The sequence below is a fragment of the Agelaius phoeniceus genome, chromosome 2 (assembly GCF_051311805.1).
Source record: "Agelaius phoeniceus isolate bAgePho1 chromosome 2, bAgePho1.hap1, whole genome shotgun sequence".
Classification (NCBI taxonomy): domain Eukaryota; kingdom Metazoa; phylum Chordata; class Aves; order Passeriformes; family Icteridae; genus Agelaius; species Agelaius phoeniceus.
In genome coordinates, this window is record NC_135266.1 from 65,986,748 (window position 1) to 66,004,527 (window position 17,780).

Sequence of the window (17,780 nt, forward strand, 5' to 3'; positions counted from 1 at the left end):
ATATATATATATATATTTATATGCATACAACTCTATTTGATTGAATGAATATATGAACATATCTCCTCTTTGGAAATACAGAACTCTCCAGAACCTATACATCAGAGTCTGGCATCCTTCTTTCTGGAATCCAAAGCAGATTTCTATAGCCCTGCATGAAGTTATTAGAGAAGATGAACTCTTCCCTTCATGTCTGTCTTTCCCATAATGTTAGTCCGAGCACAGTGAGGAAGGATGGATCTCATAAAGCTGTTTCACTCACTACAAGTAAGGAGGAGTAATTAGAAAGAGGAAGAGGTACTGGCTCAACCCTGGGGATGTTTTGTTTTATGACCTGGTCATGTAGCACAGACCATTTGAGTCATAACAGAAAAACCAGGAGAGAATGGAGACTTGCCATGCAGGAATGAGCAGCACAGAGGGGCCTGTCCCTTGTCACCTATGGAGAAGTTGCTAACAAAAAAATTACATTTACCTTTCAGGCTAACCAACACGTGGCTATCAGAACCCGGTACCATATTAGATGGCCTGTTCAGGTCCACTGTATGGGACTTCACTGTAAATAAATAATAAATAGATATCTGCATCCAGACTTTTAAAAAATAAACAACATACTGTAATTTTAGAAAAAACATACTTATCTTTCTTCTAGTAATTTAATTTTCAATCTTTAGCAATATTTTGCACTTAAAAAACCTTGTTTTTAATACCTTTTAAGACCCATTAATGAATTAAATAGATACCTTGTTAATATATAAAGAATGATACCTTTAAAACCAAAAGAAAAATAAATCAATTCTAAAAATTTAGAATTCTTGGGGGTTTTTTTCTTTCACAAGTCTTTGGGATTGAGAGATTTCTGACAAGTTCTGGGTAACTAAAGGAACATCTGTGCATTAAGGAGTATTTAATAAATTCACTGTTCAATCTTACTCCAAACCTCATCTGTATGTAATCCTTTTGGGTAACTTACTGTTACTGTTAATGCAAATGGTCTCTTCCTCTCTCTGTAAAACACCTTCAGCCTGCACAGTTAAAGAAAGAAAAGTCAATAGGTTTGCAAGCACTCACACCTGAAATTAAGCTGCAAGAAACCTGTGAGCTCCACCCAAGCACTAGGCCAGCAGGTGGCACAAATAAGTGGTTTTTGAAGGGAGATTTCTCTCTAGGTAAAACTCAACCTTTAAATCAGAATTTCAGTTTCCCAACTAAAATAGTAATAAACTTTGCTGAATTTTTTGTGTTACTATTGAAACGTTTCCCTGGATGAAATTCCTGTAACAAAAACCAACTCCCAAGAATTAAACTTCAAAGTTTATTCTCAGCTTTGTGACTCATCAAGTCAAGCTCACAGAGGGACTCATTTAAGTAAACCTCTCATGTGTGAAATCCATGAATTTCTGAGTACATATTGGGTGTAAGACTTAAATATGCTTTCCTTCTGATTCCTCACATCGCTGTTTTTACAGTTTCAGTTTTAATAAACATATTTTTATATCTACTTCTAGTGTTTAGGGGTAACACTGAACTCTGAGATTGTGTCAATATCTACAAAATTTATAGCCTTTAACAACAGCAGGTTCCCAGTTTCCTGTGCTTTATCCTTACCTACATGGTAATACTTGGCACCAGGGGTGCAAGGATTCGTATTTTGCACTTTTTGTGTGGATGGAAAAAAGCCCTCCATGGATGACTTAGGTATTGTAATGAGTCTGTGTTGGCACTTGAAAAGTAATTTTTTCTAAAAGGCTCCTCCTTTTTATAATTTTGAAAGAGAGATAAGGTATTGAATAATCAATACAGCATCTCTGTTGGCATGTTTAGCATATGTTTTTACCGATGAAATTGTTAAGATTGAAGATTGATCCACTGACGAGAAGGGATAAAATAGGGTTTAACTTTCTTACTAGCAGAAAGCATTTCCTTCTTAAAAGTTTGCTAGATGGATATCTTCAATCTTGGCTTCACAAGAAAAAAAAGAATTTTCATACATGTTGATGAAGTAGGGAGAAGTTAAGGATTCTAAGATATGCACCTGCTGAAGAATTTGTTGCTGTATCATGGGTAAAGGATGTTTTTTGCCATAGAGAACAAACCTTTCTATATACAATAGACAAAGAGGCTTAATTTTTTCCTCTCAGTCCTTGCTGAAAAATAGATTTCCTGAATTGCTTCCAGCCTTGCGTTTGTACCATTTCACTCCCTCCACGAGAACTCCACACATAGTGAATGTCGTATTTGAGGACAATTTGTGAAGTGCCTGCCCTCAATTAGGGCATACATACTACAGAATACATACCACCACATTGAGATTCTTCCTGATGCTATCACTGTGCCCAGAATCCCGGTCGAAGGCAATAATGGTGATTGGGATTTCTCCCACAGTCAGAGGGACAACGGAGAAGAAGGCTGGTGTTGCTGAGTTCCCCTTGGCCAGCAGTGGCAGCTGCACGGCCTTGGCCGTCGTCTCCGCGGTGCACAGCCCCTCCACTGCCTCCATCTTCACTGTCACCTGTGGGGACAAGGCAATGCCCAGGAGCAGTCCTGGTGCACAGGGAAAATACCTCTGGATGCCCCTTCCAATGTAAATTGTTCTGTGACCCTATGGTCTGTTAATATTCAGCTATATTGATTAGGGCTCTGAAGGTAAATCAGCCAACATTTCTTCATTACACTGAACTTGAAATAGAGTTTTGGCCTATCCCTGAACCACAGTGAAGTAAGAAGGATAGTGCATTTTTATACATCCCAGTTCTACACAATTCAATGCAACTCAGAGGATGCTGGTTGAACAGCTGTTTGGGAGATGGGAAGAATGGAAAAAAAAAAGAGTATCAACTTTAGGATGATGGAGGCCCCTAGCCCAGTGACAACTGTGGCTGTATGCAGGACTGCATAGGAGTCACATGAAGAGAAAAAGTGGCTCTGTGTTGTATGCTCAATGAGTTTTGTGGCCATCATTGGATGGTGCACTCATGCTCATTTACCTCTCTGCCTTGTGTACCTTGTGAAGTGTCAGCAAGTGTCAGTGCCAGCAGCTGGGTATTGCCCAGATCAGCAGGCAGCAAAAAGAGAACAGATTACTTCAATGAAGGGGAAGAAGTACCCAAAACCAAAGGATATGGCTATGTAACATGGTGAAAAAAATCTGCTTTATATGGTAAGTTTGGTTTCCAAGTAGAACTGGATCCTGTGCTTGGGAAAGAGCTCAAGGTAGGAGCATTATGTCTGGGCTGGAGGGAGACACTGAAGGGCAGCCAGGACATTCCCATTAAATTATTACAAAACTATAGATCTAGCTAACTTGGCATGCAAGGTGCAGCAGCTGTTGATAACAATACCTGGAGATCGTTAGGCAGGTAGTTGTAAACCACAGCTTTTATTTCCAGCTGCTCATGTCGTCTGACCGAGTACGGTAATCTCAGGGACACAAAAAAGTCTTTGAAAACTGTAAAGCTGTGGGGGTCAGCCACACAGAACCCTGGGGTGAGAAAAAGAAAATCAGCTAGAATTGAGAATGGCACACATAACATCAGCTGATAGGAAGTTAAATGTCAAAACTAAATTCAGTGCCTGAGCTCTCCTGAGGTCATGAGCAGGAGAAGAAAACAGGCATACTCAGAACTCATTTAAACTCATCTGCACTAGAAACCTACCTGTAGTTTGCCCCTGGAGTCACTTCCATGGTTTTTGATAGCTAAAACTTGGCAGAAGGGTTTGTATGTTTTGTGAGTGAAATGTGGCCCAGTTTTCCCCCCCTTTCAAAGGGGACCCTTTGTCCATCCTGTGTAGTCCTCATCAACTCCTAGGAGCTCCCAAAGGGCAGCACCTGAGAACCTGGGCTCTCTGGCTGGTCCCTTGCTGGTTTCTTGGTGTTCTTTTCTGCCTTAGAGGCCACAGACATTCATGCTTTGAGATGGCCAGAGCCTGGTCCCAGAATTATTCAAAGAAAAGTGATGTTACTACTGCTACCTCTCATGTGGCTTCCTGACCATGTGGAAGGTAAAATCAGGTGGTTTAAAGAGCGGAAAGAATGAAAGACAATTTTGATTGTATGATCCATCATCCTTGAGCCCCTACTCTCTGTTATTTCTATAAATATAAATCTATACCTTAACTTCTAATTGAGTTTTAACATGGCATAAAAGAGAGAAGTAGCTATTACAATCAAAACACTGCATTTTTTCAGTACAAACTGTTATATTCTGTCAACATAATATTGTATCTCTCTTTTAAAAATTACACATTGTCTACTCATCTACATATAAAGAAACAAACAAAGAAAAAATACCCAATACTTATACCTTTTTCAGGAGATATACTTATTGCTTGAACTTCCCAGGTAGTTATAGAGTCAGGAGCAAAGTTTTTTACACTAAAACCACAAAATAAAATGTATTAGAAGGCATGTGTAAAGTGTAAACATCATAATTTGATGAAGTTTGAGTATTTAAAGAGAAAAACATTCCCTCAATTGTAGAGACAAAGTACTTGCAATATTCCAAGGTCCTCTGCATCAGATACTACATAAAGCTGATATTTATATACATTTGAGAGTACAAATTTAAACATATTCAGTTCGTCAGGGAACACAGTACCTGTGCTTTCCAGGGCTTTCCACTTCTTCAAAACTCCACCACCAGCTCTCAGGAAAATAACTGCGCAAGCTGACAGAGGTTTCATCAAAAAATTCTTCCTGGTCACTGTATTCTGCAAAACAGGAGCAAGGTTTCTTTTTGGAAGTCTTCAGCTGCTTACGCTGTCTTGCAGAGAGTCAGCTTGTAAAAGCACAAAAAACGCTCTGAATGAAAAGATTTCATCTGTGTTTCATTTTGTGAACGAAACAAAAATCTTGGAAAAAGAGAAGCAATGACCATAGCTTGTCACTGAACAAAGAGTTTCTCTTCCCATTTTTAATACCTACATGCTACCAAATGAGAAATCAGACCCCTGTAGTAAGGCTAGCAAACATGTTCCCAGTGTCCCATACTTGTGACAGACAGGGGAAATCTGTGAAAAATGGTAGCAGACATTACACTCAGAACGAGATCATTTTAGAGGGAAAGTACTTTTCTTTTTGGTAACATAATAGTAGTACCACTAATTAAGGAGTTGAAATCTGAGACCACTTAGAGCCCTAAATGCAGACATCCCCCCCCCTTCCCTGCTCTGCTGTCTGTGGCCTCTCTGGGCTGTGGGCAGGGGCCATCAGTTCCTTTGTAAGACTGGAGGGGCCGGCAGTGGCCGAAGTGACTCCTGCCTATTCTGACCCAAAGAAGTTATCCCGTTCCACTCCCCCTCCCCAGTGTAGAGGTGTGAAGACACAATGCTGCATGGCTGCTGCTCTGTACCCGGGCTCTCTGAAATGCTGATGTGAAAACCTCCTCCCCAGCCCCACAGCACTAAAATGCCCCTTGACCCTCCCCAGCCACCACGAGATGGGTGAAAGTGGCAGAGCTGTGTGCCACTGCTCCTTACGTCGTGCCAAGCCCACTCTGTTCCTCTGCTTCGCCTGCTTCCTGAGCGCTGTGGCTTTCTCACAGCACTCCTGGAACGCGGCCTTGCACTCCTGGGAGCCAGACACCTTTGCCAGCCTTTTTGCACAAGAAAACCTCATGGGATTTAATTTCATTCCATCTTGGCAGCATTTTAGTAGAGCAGTGTTTTGGTATCTGCTGGCTGCAATAGAATTAAAGCCCAGAATTACTGCTGTGTAAGAAGAAATTAGTGTAAAGGTGTTCATTGTGCTCAATCATGTCATTCTTTGCCATTAACATCAATTTCTATTGCAACAGCCAAGCTTCAGCCTGGGACCCTGAAAACAGTCTGTCCTAAACACAGTCCACAAACACAGGAGGAAAGCATGGGCTCTATGGCATCCTAGACATTCTGTTCTAAGCCCTCTCTTCCCAGTCAGACTGAATTAAAAGTTAAATCCTCTTTGCAGGCTGGAATTCTTAATGGAAATAGCAATATCAATGTTCTCTTTCTTGAACAGAGTTTGATTTCAAAAGAAAGGAAGAATCCGACTCCAACCCTTCCTGTCTTTTGGCAAGAAAATGAGAAAAAGAATTGCACAAATTGACATTTTATACCAAATGCTATACTAACTCTTCTCTTAATTGAAGCACAAAGTATCGAAGTTGGCACAGCTTCAAAGCTGAATGCCAAGAAAAAATGCGATTTATAAAACATCTTTCAACAGTACAAATGATTTTGAAAACCTCAAAGTCGCGACTGATGACATGACATGTTATCTACTAGAACTGCTTTGCATTTGGGATTATAAAGAGGCGAACTAGTTTCCATTTATAGACATTATTTGGTTTTGTTTTTTGAGCTGTGCTGATGAATGGTGCATCATGCATCATAGTACACATATTTGTGCTATGTCACGTAATGCAAGAGCTGGAACCAGGAGTATCTTGGCATCCTTCACTATGCCATCACTTTTTGCCCCCTAGATCCCAGACACATCCCTTTGCCTCCCCCTGCTAAGATTTTCAGGCCACCCAGAGGAGCAGACATACCAATTCCTGACATTTTTTTCTGAAAATCCAAAGATCTCTTCTGCCTTCTGGTGCCCTGGAGGCATTTATATCCTGGGAAGGTAGAACAGAAGTGCTTGGTCATGATGATATGACAAGAACAGCCTGATCAATCACATCATTCATGAAGACCTCTCTTAGGACCCATCTCATTGACAGAAGACCCACAATTTGAGGGAGAGTCCCACAAATCTTCCAGCCTAGCCAACTGCTGCCTACCCAGCTGAGGTGGTCACCAAAGGACCTGCACCCACCATCTGAGATATCTGAGCTGTCAGCATCTGGTGGAAGAGCAGTAGAAAAATCCAAAGGCAAAGGAGATTTTACATCATAAGAGTAAAAATGTTTCTGATTTTTTAAGCAATCAGTCTCCCCAGATCTATGGTGGTCTCACACAAATTTCTGAAGGGCAGGTTGCACGTACCTTCCCGAATGCTGGATTGAATCGTGTCTGATACAAAAGCCAGACCAACATCAGTAAAAACTTGAATGGTGTTTGCGCCACCACCCACAGAACAGCCGAGATCATACGAATTCATAGCATTAAATACCTGCCAAATAAAATGGCACAGATGGACTGTACAGGCTTGTAAAGGATTTATTCATATATCAGAACAATTCTTGTAGCCTTTGATGCACAGAAACAAGAGAAACTGGTGGTGCAAGCTGCATTTAGAAGCAGAATAAAGATGAGGGATGTTTTAGTTAGGGAGTGCTTTCAAGACATGCTTTTTTAAATTTACAAAATTGTTTGCCATAGGATGGAAATCCCCATCTTAAATATACCACTCATCTTAAACATGCAATTCATCTTAAATAGATCTTAAATTGCAAAAGAAAATACATTTTCAAATTTAGCAAAATGTTGTCTAGGCAATTAATAGCCATTAATTATATTTTGATCCTCTCATTAGTCATGGGAAAATGTGCTTGACTAGTAGATGTGATATTTTGTTACAAATATCTTACCTTTTTGGCTGTAAGCTTATTTTTCTTATTCAGAATAAAAACTGCCTTATCAACCACAGCTAAGGCAACTTTTCCTGCATGGTCCGTTTCAATCTGTAAATTGACCTGGTCTGCTGGCTCATATGTGTCTTGTTCTGTTCTCACTTTAATCTAAATAGAAAAGATTGAAACAAAAATATAATATTTTTATATTATAGTGAAGATTCTTTGGGCCAGGAATACTGTCAGCTGTGATTGTCAGCAGTCAGAAGCTGAGAGATTTTCCTGTTTTGTGGAATTTCTGCCTGGCATCCTGTGTTTGGAACACGTAGGTGCAGATATTTTATACTGAAGGAAATCATGGGGAGCTGAAAGATGTGTCCTGCATAATTTTGGATGTTGGCTTTCAATGACACTTAAGGATGAAGGGAAATGAAAAGTTTGTGTTAGGGGTTTGTGGAACTGGGGTCTTCAATATAACTTTGTTATTTTCCAGTGGAAAAAAAATTACCATGAAACACATGAGCACAATATCTTCGTCATTACATGGTAATGTACAAAATCAACCAAATTAAACCAGTCTGTAATAATATTTCCTGCTTTCTATCACTCACTTGAAATTTTTAGCATATGTGAGCAAACACAGATCTGGTTCTGATGTACACACTTCTGTGATTTAAAGAAGAAGTAGCCATGGTGATTACGAAATAATAGAGAATTATTACTATAAAGTCCTGTGAACATTACTGAATTTTGTCCTTGTATAAATTAAGGATTGGTTTGTCTGTTGGAGAGAGATGATTTTTTCTTGAAAACTTCTTTTCCCCCAATGGATGGACTACCATATTCTTTTTCCAAAACAAACATTTTCAGTAGAAAAAATAATTTTAGACAGCTGACAATTTTCAGCAATTGGGTTTCATGCTATTGGTAGAAATTCCTGTGCCTTCGTTTTTTTTCATTTTACCTTATGGTCCAAAAGTGAGGAGGAGGAAGAGGAGAAGGAAGATGAAAGAAAAGATTAGAGGGCCTCCCATTTTGTCTACACTTCATTTTCTAATATAAACTGTTCTTAAAAGCTTTTAAAATACTACCAAAACTCAGAAAATTACTTTTAACAGAAATTTAAAGCTTGAAAAATTACTTCAAATTCATAATTTTTTCCCCAATAAATGGCTTCACTTTCTTTCGTGCAACACACATCACTACAAAAAGAGAAAGTTACAAAGAGATTCCTCCCCCTCAATAACTCTATCAGCATTTTCTTGTGGATTTCTAAAATACAGACACTCACAGGGGGTGATTTTTTTTCTCTAAGAAACTATTTCTCATCTCTTTGAAGCACAACCTGAGAGCCTTTCCAAGTTATACCTTTTGTCATGACTCTTGATGACTCCTTTTCAATAAAAATGACATATCTCACTTTATAATCCCAGGCCTGCACTTGCTCTGCCACTACCCCATTTAAAAAAAATTTTGGAATGCAACAGAAGCCATGGGCTTTGAAAGCACCTTTCCTTCGCAGATATCCATGACATCCACCCAGACAGAATCAGCGATGATCTCTTGCTGGCCCTCGTTCTCAATGAAGTAGTAGGCTAAAAACCGAAAGGCAGGCACCATCTTCTCGGTGATTTTAAGGTTTATTACTTTGTTTGAGGATGGGACCCTTCCCAGAAGCTCAGTTTGTCCCTTTGCCACAACCTGCAAGGCAGAAACAATTGAAATCAAATACTGTGACTATGTCCCAGAAAGGCCATTATGACGCATAATTTTACTGTTTTGTTTTTTTTTTTTTTTTTTTTTTTTCCCCAAGGCAATTTGTGTTTAAAATATGTTTTCTTCTAATGGCATTAACAGTTCTGATTGCCAAACCAGTATACCAGTAGCCTGGAGGAGACCTGCACACTGTGGTGGTGGATCTCTGCTACACTGGTCTTGTGGCCCATGTCTGAACACAAATCTGTCACCCTCCACTCAGTCTTACACTTTAGAAGGGTTACCCAGATAGTAGACTAAATTTTGTCTTCTACAATGACTGGTCACCACACCTGGGAAGATATCAGCATTACTGAATCTGTAATCAGTACTGAATCTTTCAGATGGTGGTAAAGAGTTGGAGCAGGAGGTTTAAGGATAAAGTCCCACAGACTCATCTTGAACTGATTTCAGCCCATCCTTCACTATTTAACTCCTTCCTTCCTACATTATATTAACTATATTCATGGGTGGTCAGAGGAACGAAAAACAGGCAGAGTAGCAGGGTGAGGGTGCTCTTCCCAGAACAAAATACGCGAAGCTTTCCTAAACATACAGGGCTTCAGGAGGAAACAAAGGCATGCTACAGCCTGCTCTGAAATCCCACTGCCTTTGTTAAGATGACCAAAGTTTGGGAGAGACCCTCACTGCTGAGCTCCAACAGTGTCTGCCACTATCCCTCCCACATATCCTTCCTGCCCAGCACTACACCTTCCCAAAGACTGGCAGCACCAGTTCCAGCCCTGTGATACATCATCCATTGAAAACAAGCCCCCAAAGCTAAACTTAACTCCTAGGGATACTATTATTCCAATATATCAGAGTCCTTTTAAAAATAAATGGGAACTGATATCTTGGCACTTATCATCCTGTGAAATTTAGGCTGCCAAGGGAAATTAGGACAAAGAGAGTGAGAAGGGGATTAAACACATTTTTACATTCAACAGATTCACTCCTGGCATGTACCCACAAACACTTTTGTCTCATTCAGCAAAATAAATACTCTGCATTTTACATGCCCTAAAAATATTTGCAAATGTATAAAAACCAGCAGAATCATAGAAATAATTTCTGAAAGGACCTATAGAGATCTCTAGCCCAGCTGCTTGCTCTAAGATGAGACATCACCAGGATAAGACTAGATGAGACTGGGGAGGGTTTCTTTTATTGAGTGTTGAATTTTTCTCAGGCTGGAAAATCTCTCAACTCTCTGGGGAACCTCTTCCAATATTGCACTCATCACTAGTGAATAGATTTTTCCAAAATGAATCTTCCAGGCCATAATTTTTAACCTTGGTCCCTCATTATATTGTGTGGCACCACCTAGGACATCTTGTCTCCACTATGCCTTAATTTCTCTTCAAGTAGTTTAAGGTTGCTATTAACTCATTCTTAGGCTCTACACCCAACAGAACAAGGCCAGTTCCCTCAGCCTGTCTTGGTGTGCCAGAACACCAATCATCCCACTTGCCCTTTGCTGGACCCCCTTGGTCTTCCCTTGTATCAATGACTAGGTAAATGTTCCAGGCTGGATAATTTCTGAAAGAAATTACTGATATGATACTATTCTGTTTACCATATAATAGAAATAGCCAATGTTTCCTCTGCCAGGCTGATGAATACCATTCAAGGTGATGGGTAAGGTATCTCCAGGTGCCACAACAGTGTGTGGGATGCTGATGCTGAGGTAGTTTGGAGAAGCAGACTGGTATCTCTCAGCTCTGATGCTGGTTTCAGGTGTTTCTAACCTTTCTTTACCCTCCTCAGCCTTTACCTGTCAGGGAAGAAAAGGACAGAGTGAGTAAAAGTGTCCCACAGGAGACAGTGTATAGTGTCACCAATAATTCATATTGTGCCAGGTTATTTGGAAAATGCTGTGAAGTGAGAGGAATAATTGCTGAACCCTCATTAGCAGAATGTGGCATCAAACCCCAGGATTTTAATTACTTTATTCTCTTACCCCATTTTGCCTCTTGCTGTATTTGCATTTGGTATTTTCACCCTTGGCTCTTTCTAAATGGGAATCAATAGGTCAAAAATCACAAAGTGATTTTGTACTCAGACAAATTTTTTTTCACCATTTTATATTGTCGACATAATTGAACCCTCTGAGTGGGCAGATGTAGTTGACTTTCTGCATTGCTCAGGACCTTTTCCTTCACTTTCTTCTCATAATTTTTTATCACTTTGTATGGTGATATTCCTTACAGTCCCATTTCTGTCCTTCATTCCAGGCAAATGCACATCCAAAACACAAAAATGCATCACTATAACCAATGCATGTACTCCCAAGCCTCTGATGACACTACAGGAGTGTCCTTCACTTGAGACATCCCTCAGGCCTCTCTGCTCTGTGTAAGAAATCTCACACAATCTGGACAAAGATCTACAGGTCTTGTAAGAAATCATGTTCCACCCTCTGTGCTAATTCAATGAAAAATGATCATCTTCACAGTTTATAATTGTCATATGAGCAATTCTCAGTGGGATACTTTTAAACATGGATGTTTGCATTTTCTTTACCTTTATTTCAAGCACTTGAGCGTCTTTGGGGATGTTGAAAGTAATGGAGACCAGACCCTCTCTATTGCAGGAGGCAGTCTTCTTCACCGGGGGTTTTCCAGGCAAGGTAAGAGTGGCAGTGATAAACAGGAAGGCAGCAGGAGTACCATCAACCAAAGTGGCAGTTACCTATTGAAAAAAAAAAAAAAAAGGTCTGTTATTTAAAGGAAATCCTATGTTTAAAAAATGCACACAAACAAGAAGCAATTTTAATTTATAACTATCATTTTTATGAACTGAGAAAAAATATAAAACTGTACATACCGGAATTCAAATATCTGAGCTTTGAGAAAAGGGGATAGCAATTGACTCAGTCTGGACTTCAGTTTAGGTAAAATGAGTATGAGTACAGATTACAAAATGCCTCAGATTTTCATTTAGCATCTATTTAATCTAAGCAGGTCCCAGAGATATTTGTCATTAACTATTATAAGGTAATATTCTGACTTTAACTCTTCCCAGAAAACTCTGGAGAAACTTGAAGGAGTGAAGTTTCAAGCCACATAAACTTAAATGTATTTATTTAAAAAGGCAATAATACCCCATTTTACTGTTAAGAATTTTAATTTGATGTGGTATTATTTTATTACAATATTCTTGTTTCAATCTTTTGATATGGAAGAGAGGAAGAGACTGCTATGTTTTATAAAACTTTGCAGGGCAACAGTGCACCTTGACTTCTAGAGCAGAAAACCAGCATTTTCTGGCTGTTCAGGTGCTGAGCATACAGAAATGGGACAAGCCAGACACACAAACAGCAGCTCTGTGTTGCACCTATTCTTGAAGGTCTGAGTCCTACAGAGCTCACAGTGGATCAGAAAAGGAAAGAGGGCAGGTGTAAATGCATTGCTGTGGAGGCAGACAGATACAGTCAGAACACTACATACCATAACAGAGAAGGGGGCTCCAGGCACAAAATACTTTTTGGTGTTAGACAGATCAAGAGCATAAGGAGATCTCACAAACTTCACACTGCTGAGTTCCTCTTCTCTCATCTCACCACCTGTTAATATCAAACAGTATGTGTTGCTATGGAGGCACTAACTATGGATCTGCATACCTTGGATATCTAATCTTCTGAAAGATTTTGTTTTAATTTTCAGCTATTGGAGAGAGTTGAAGTGATGTCATCTGCAACTTGGAGCTTGAGCAGCCACTTTCCATCTAAGATTCTTCTAGTTCATTCCCTACATCATGAGCAAGCTTTAAAACAAAGATGGATCCTGTAAGACCAGATTCCCCACATAACAGATTACACCAGAGAAAGATCAGTGTGAATCTTCCAGACTGTATCAGCCAAGCCATACTGTACTCACTTGCAGTTTCTACAGTGGTAACAGCAACATATAAATGAAACCCTTCCAGGGTGGAAATACTCTTTCTCAATTTCTCTTCCAAAAGTGGTGTACTTAAAGTAACTCTTCCTTTTCCATTTTGGATCTAAAACAAAAGAAAGAGGGAAAAAAAAAAGAAACAAAAAAGGAAAGAGAGACAGCGTTACTGGTTTGTGGTCATTAGAAATAAAGAGGTGTTTATATCACAGCTACAGTATTATGGACTTGTAAGTTTCCAGAATTTCTGACAATATTCAGCTTAGGTAGGATAAATCAGAATAGTTCCACTGAATACTTACTGATAGCTGTTGCTCCAGGCCTGGAATAAATATTTTGTTCTCATTTTCATCAATTATGCCAAATCGCACATATGCAGCACCTTGAATCTCTTTCCCATAAGAATGTCTTTGGAAGAAAGAAAAGTGAGGAGAGGGATCATTATTTTAATAAAAAGCAAGCATAAGGCAGACTAATAATTTTGTGCTGAAAAAATATTGGAATATTTGTAGGCATCCCTTTTTTAACCAATAGCTTTAAAACAAAATTTAGTCCCACTCTCTCATAACTCAAACATGAAAACTTTTACTGATCTTTGTGCCAACTGGCGATTTCAAATGCAAAGATATTTATAGCATAAGCCACACCAGCAGAATCACATGAGGAGACATCATCTGATAAAATTTCACTAGAGTAAATTTTTCTTTTTTTTTTTTAACAAATTAATGAGAATTTAAGTTGCACAGAGAGGTCTTACAACCCTCATCCCATTTAGCTTGGATGAACAGCTATTTCCTTTGTATGAGACACCTCATGAACAGAGCATAGAAAATAAAGGATCAGAGAATCATTTCAGGGACTGATAGGAAATATTCGGTACCTCTGAAGATGCACAGCAGGAAGACCCTCCCTACTGATATTCTAACACTTGTATTGGGTAGAGTGGACATCCTCTGCCCCATGGCACTCCTACACATTTAGGCAGTATGGCAGAAAAGTCCTCTTGTGAGTGAAATATTTGCCAGATCAGCATCTGGCCAGAACACCCCTGAGCATTTAATAAAGGTCATGGGGAGAGAGGATAGGGGATGTTGTTGCACCTGGCTCTGTACTCAAGAAAGCCCTGGCAGAGGGCTTCTTTCAGCAGCACAGTGTGCAATGTGCTACATGAGACTTGTCATGGCCATGGTGTTGTCTTTTGCTTGTAGAAATCCTGCTTCACCTCAGTCCTGTAATGGCTTATTTTTGTTTAAACAAGCCTCTTTCAAACTGACCTGATCAGCAGCACTGATCTATACCAATAAAGCCAATGGAGAGACAGCTCTTATGAAAACTGCATTAAATGCCAGAGCTAATAAATGGGAAACAATAGTCAATTACATCAAGTAACTTCATTACATGCATGGCCGGTTTAGAGAAATAAGTTCAATTATCAGGAATTCCATATGCTGATTTTGATGAAAGTCATGCAGGCCTGTGTGGCACCACTAGCACCTTTTCCAATAAGGAAAGGAATGATATCCAGTATTGAAGGTCAATTTTTCTTCTTTAATAATTATGATGTTAATGAGGAGTCAAATATATATGAAGTTCATAAACTCAAAATAGAGTGCTGCAATAGCACAGAGAAAAATTTAGAAAGGATTAAAATACTCAAGCCCATGATTTGAAATCACTTCATATCACAATATGAAGTGATCATGATTAAAGCAAGTAATTATTCAATAGAACCAAATACAAATTTAAGGTGATCAAGAGGAGATAAGAAGAGTTGAGTTTGTTCAGGCAAGCACAAGGAGGTGGATACAGGCTCTGTCTGCTCTCTCAAGGTGTGCTGGGGAATGGAAGGACCAGCACAGTCAAGGACAGCAGGCAGTAGTCTAACAGTCCTCACTCCTTACACTTGCCTATTCTCATTTCATAACATTTATTCCTCTGTAGAAAAAGAAAAAAACCCCAAAAAGTATCAAGTTCTAATTTAGTCATTCTTCTAACAGGCAGTTTCTTAGCAGTTTCATTCCACTCTTATGAAACCTGAAAATTCAACAGCCAAAAAATATTTTGATTGATTAAATTTTCATTGTCTGCCTTCCTAAGTTGCTCGGTGTTTGATGCCATTCCAATTTGGTATGGGACCAGGTGTAATTCATTTGCCTTTGAGGCCTGCCCCATGGTCTGGCCAGTCTGAGAGCTCTGTAGCCATGGAACATCCAGGCCAGAGCACTGCTGTTAAGCAATGGACATGTGATGCTGTAGTGATGCTCATGGAAACTCCCCTGATTATTTGTATTTATCTACCTGGAAGCCTTTCTGCATAAATCATTACTCTCAAACAAGCACTAGCTTATTACTTACAGACTTCACTGTGCTTTGAGAAAATTCCATACCCAAACTTGAATCCAGCTCTACGTGAATTATGTTACATAGCACAGTGGAGGCTTTAGAACATTTCTAAATATTTAAACTAAAATTACACAGAAAACCCGGTGATTTATTTGCCTGGACCCTTGCATAGGAACACAGAGGAGAATCCTAAATAGCCACCTTTGATAGCAAACAGAAATATTCAGAAAATCTTGTTCCAACTTGATCAGCATGACCTGGATCCAGGCAGCACTTGGCACTGATGTCTCAAGTCAGTGGTGGAAACAGAGATTATATAGGATAAGTCAGATCTAAGTCAAGCCAGAAGCTAGTTAACTCTTAATGACAAGAAAAAGGTAAAAGTCACAAAACTAATATCTGCTTATCTGGCCCTTAACTGGCCTGGTTCTGAGCACACCTACTTTGCCTCGATATCAAACACAAAGCTTTCATTCCAGATGTGGTAGTATGGATGAAGTGGGATGAGTTTGACTTCAAAACTTGGAAGTTCTGCATGAAAAAAAAAAAGAAAAAAGGTCATGACATGTGAGTTTCAAACATACCTTAAACTCCTGTCGTGGCAACACACACTGAGACAATGCAGCTGCACCGAGGGATGTTTTATTTTGAATTAGTAATGCTCTTCTGAAGCAAATCTACTGGTCATTTTCAGTTATTCTGCTCTGCTTCACATAGTGGAGCAGTCTTCAAGCACACAAAATCTATTTATTTACAATGAAAACAAGATAAACTCTGCCTGCTCAAGGGCAGGAAGTGCCCTGGACTAGGAGCAGGCTGAGCTAAACCCACCCTGAATTGGGTAGAGAGTGGATATGAGCTCCTCAGCATCAGCTGTGTCACTCTGAATGTGCTCCTACAAAGCCAACCTATTTGTTTCTGCAGGTATATCAGAGTGATTTGCTCCTGCTTGCAGCTGTTTGGGGAGGGGGCAGTAATCTCCACTATTCTGCTACCTCCACTAGCTAAGGCAAAATCAGTTTTGTTAAACAGAGATTTTCAGACAATCTCAAGGTTTTCTTTTGACTTTAAAGGAATAAAAATCAAAACAATGAAACAACAAACCCACATTAATTTTACAAGGAGGTATAATTTCAGTGTAAATAAATCAAACCACTTCTTATCCTAAATTGTTATGTTTTTACATTTTTACTTCATCCAAAGGACCCTTATTTTCAATAAAAAAAAGATTCTTTGAGGACTGGAATAACTCTAATAAACTTCCAGACTGAATTTCACTGAGACAAAATGGGCAGGGTTTTTTTTTCTCTCTTTTCTATCTCAGTCTTCACTGCAAACTTTAGCCAGAATTGAAATGACTTCAAAATGAAGCTCATCTAATTTTTTTTTCCTGTGGTAGGAGAGCCCACCCAATGTTTTGTGACAAAATGTTTAAAAAGTGTTTAAAAAGTTACTAAATCTGTATAAAAACAGAGGTGTTTCTTTCTACAAATATAAGTGGAAGCCACACAAACCCAGAGCTTTTCTCCTGCACATCAGAAACAGCAAGGATGCACTGAAACACCACCAAAGTTGTCCTTAGTGCCTAACTACAGCCAGATTTAACCACTGCAGTGTATTTTTAATGCATTGTGATAACTCCTTATACTTGTAATGCAAATTTTATAATATCTCACCGTATCTTTTAACTTCAAATTCAGTGGAAACATTAGACATTTCATGTTGATGAAACCAGGCTTTGATTTTCCAAGTTCCAGGCCTAAAGTCCAGATTCAGCAGAAAATAGTTAATTACAATTCCTCAGATATTTTCTGATGCAAACACATAAATTATCACTGAATTACAATATATTCCTTGCTTTGATCTCATCCCAACTAATCAATAAATGGTTTTCTTTTTACTGGGAGGAGCCAACAACATATATTTCCAAGTGTCTTAGGAAACACTCAAAACAAGTATGAGGAAGTGCAAGATAACATATTTGCAAACCACTACCTTTGAAAAGTCTGCAGAAACAGAGAACTCATCAAATATTTCCTATAGCTTATCTTCACTGAGATATCAAAATAAACTTAGCATGCCAGAAGACCTTGAATATTAAGTAAAAGCTTGATTGTTTGAAATCAGATCTAATAAGTGACACTTTGCAGACTAGCCCTTTTAGAAGTGCTCCCTTGAATGCAGCCATATGTTTCAGCAGATATTTGAGCAGTTTAATTGTTCTTTACCAGGATACATGTTGCTAATTGCAGTATATTTACAGTAAATTTTGGACTCATCTCTCCAGGAT

At 39.1% G+C, this 17,780-nt stretch overlaps 1 protein-coding gene across 3 annotated transcripts in view; it reads right to left on the minus strand.

Moving 5' to 3' along the window:
- Window positions 1–17,780, minus strand: part of LOC129135010 (complement C4-A-like) — a 53,014-nt gene that overhangs the window by 19,531 nt on the left and 15,703 nt on the right. For all 3 annotated transcript variants that reach the window (XM_077173751.1, XM_077173750.1, XM_054654850.2), the window contains 18 exons: window positions 17,167–17,249; window positions 15,934–16,021; window positions 13,450–13,555; window positions 13,133–13,256; window positions 12,704–12,819; window positions 11,778–11,945; window positions 10,831–11,028; window positions 9,009–9,200; window positions 7,518–7,667; window positions 6,973–7,099; window positions 6,531–6,602; window positions 5,479–5,679; window positions 4,599–4,710; window positions 4,305–4,375; window positions 3,342–3,481; window positions 2,300–2,512; window positions 974–1,025; window positions 476–556 (listed from right to left, as the gene is read on the minus strand). In XM_077173751.1, coding sequence (XP_077029866.1) covers window positions 476–556; window positions 974–1,025; window positions 2,300–2,512; window positions 3,342–3,481; window positions 4,305–4,375; window positions 4,599–4,710; window positions 5,479–5,679; window positions 6,531–6,602; window positions 6,973–7,099; window positions 7,518–7,667; window positions 9,009–9,200; window positions 10,831–11,028; window positions 11,778–11,945; window positions 12,704–12,819; window positions 13,133–13,256; window positions 13,450–13,555; window positions 15,934–16,021; window positions 17,167–17,249 — 2,294 coding nt within the window. The remainder of the gene's footprint in view (window positions 1–475; window positions 557–973; window positions 1,026–2,299; window positions 2,513–3,341; window positions 3,482–4,304; window positions 4,376–4,598; window positions 4,711–5,478; window positions 5,680–6,530; window positions 6,603–6,972; window positions 7,100–7,517; window positions 7,668–9,008; window positions 9,201–10,830; window positions 11,029–11,777; window positions 11,946–12,703; window positions 12,820–13,132; window positions 13,257–13,449; window positions 13,556–15,933; window positions 16,022–17,166; window positions 17,250–17,780) is intronic.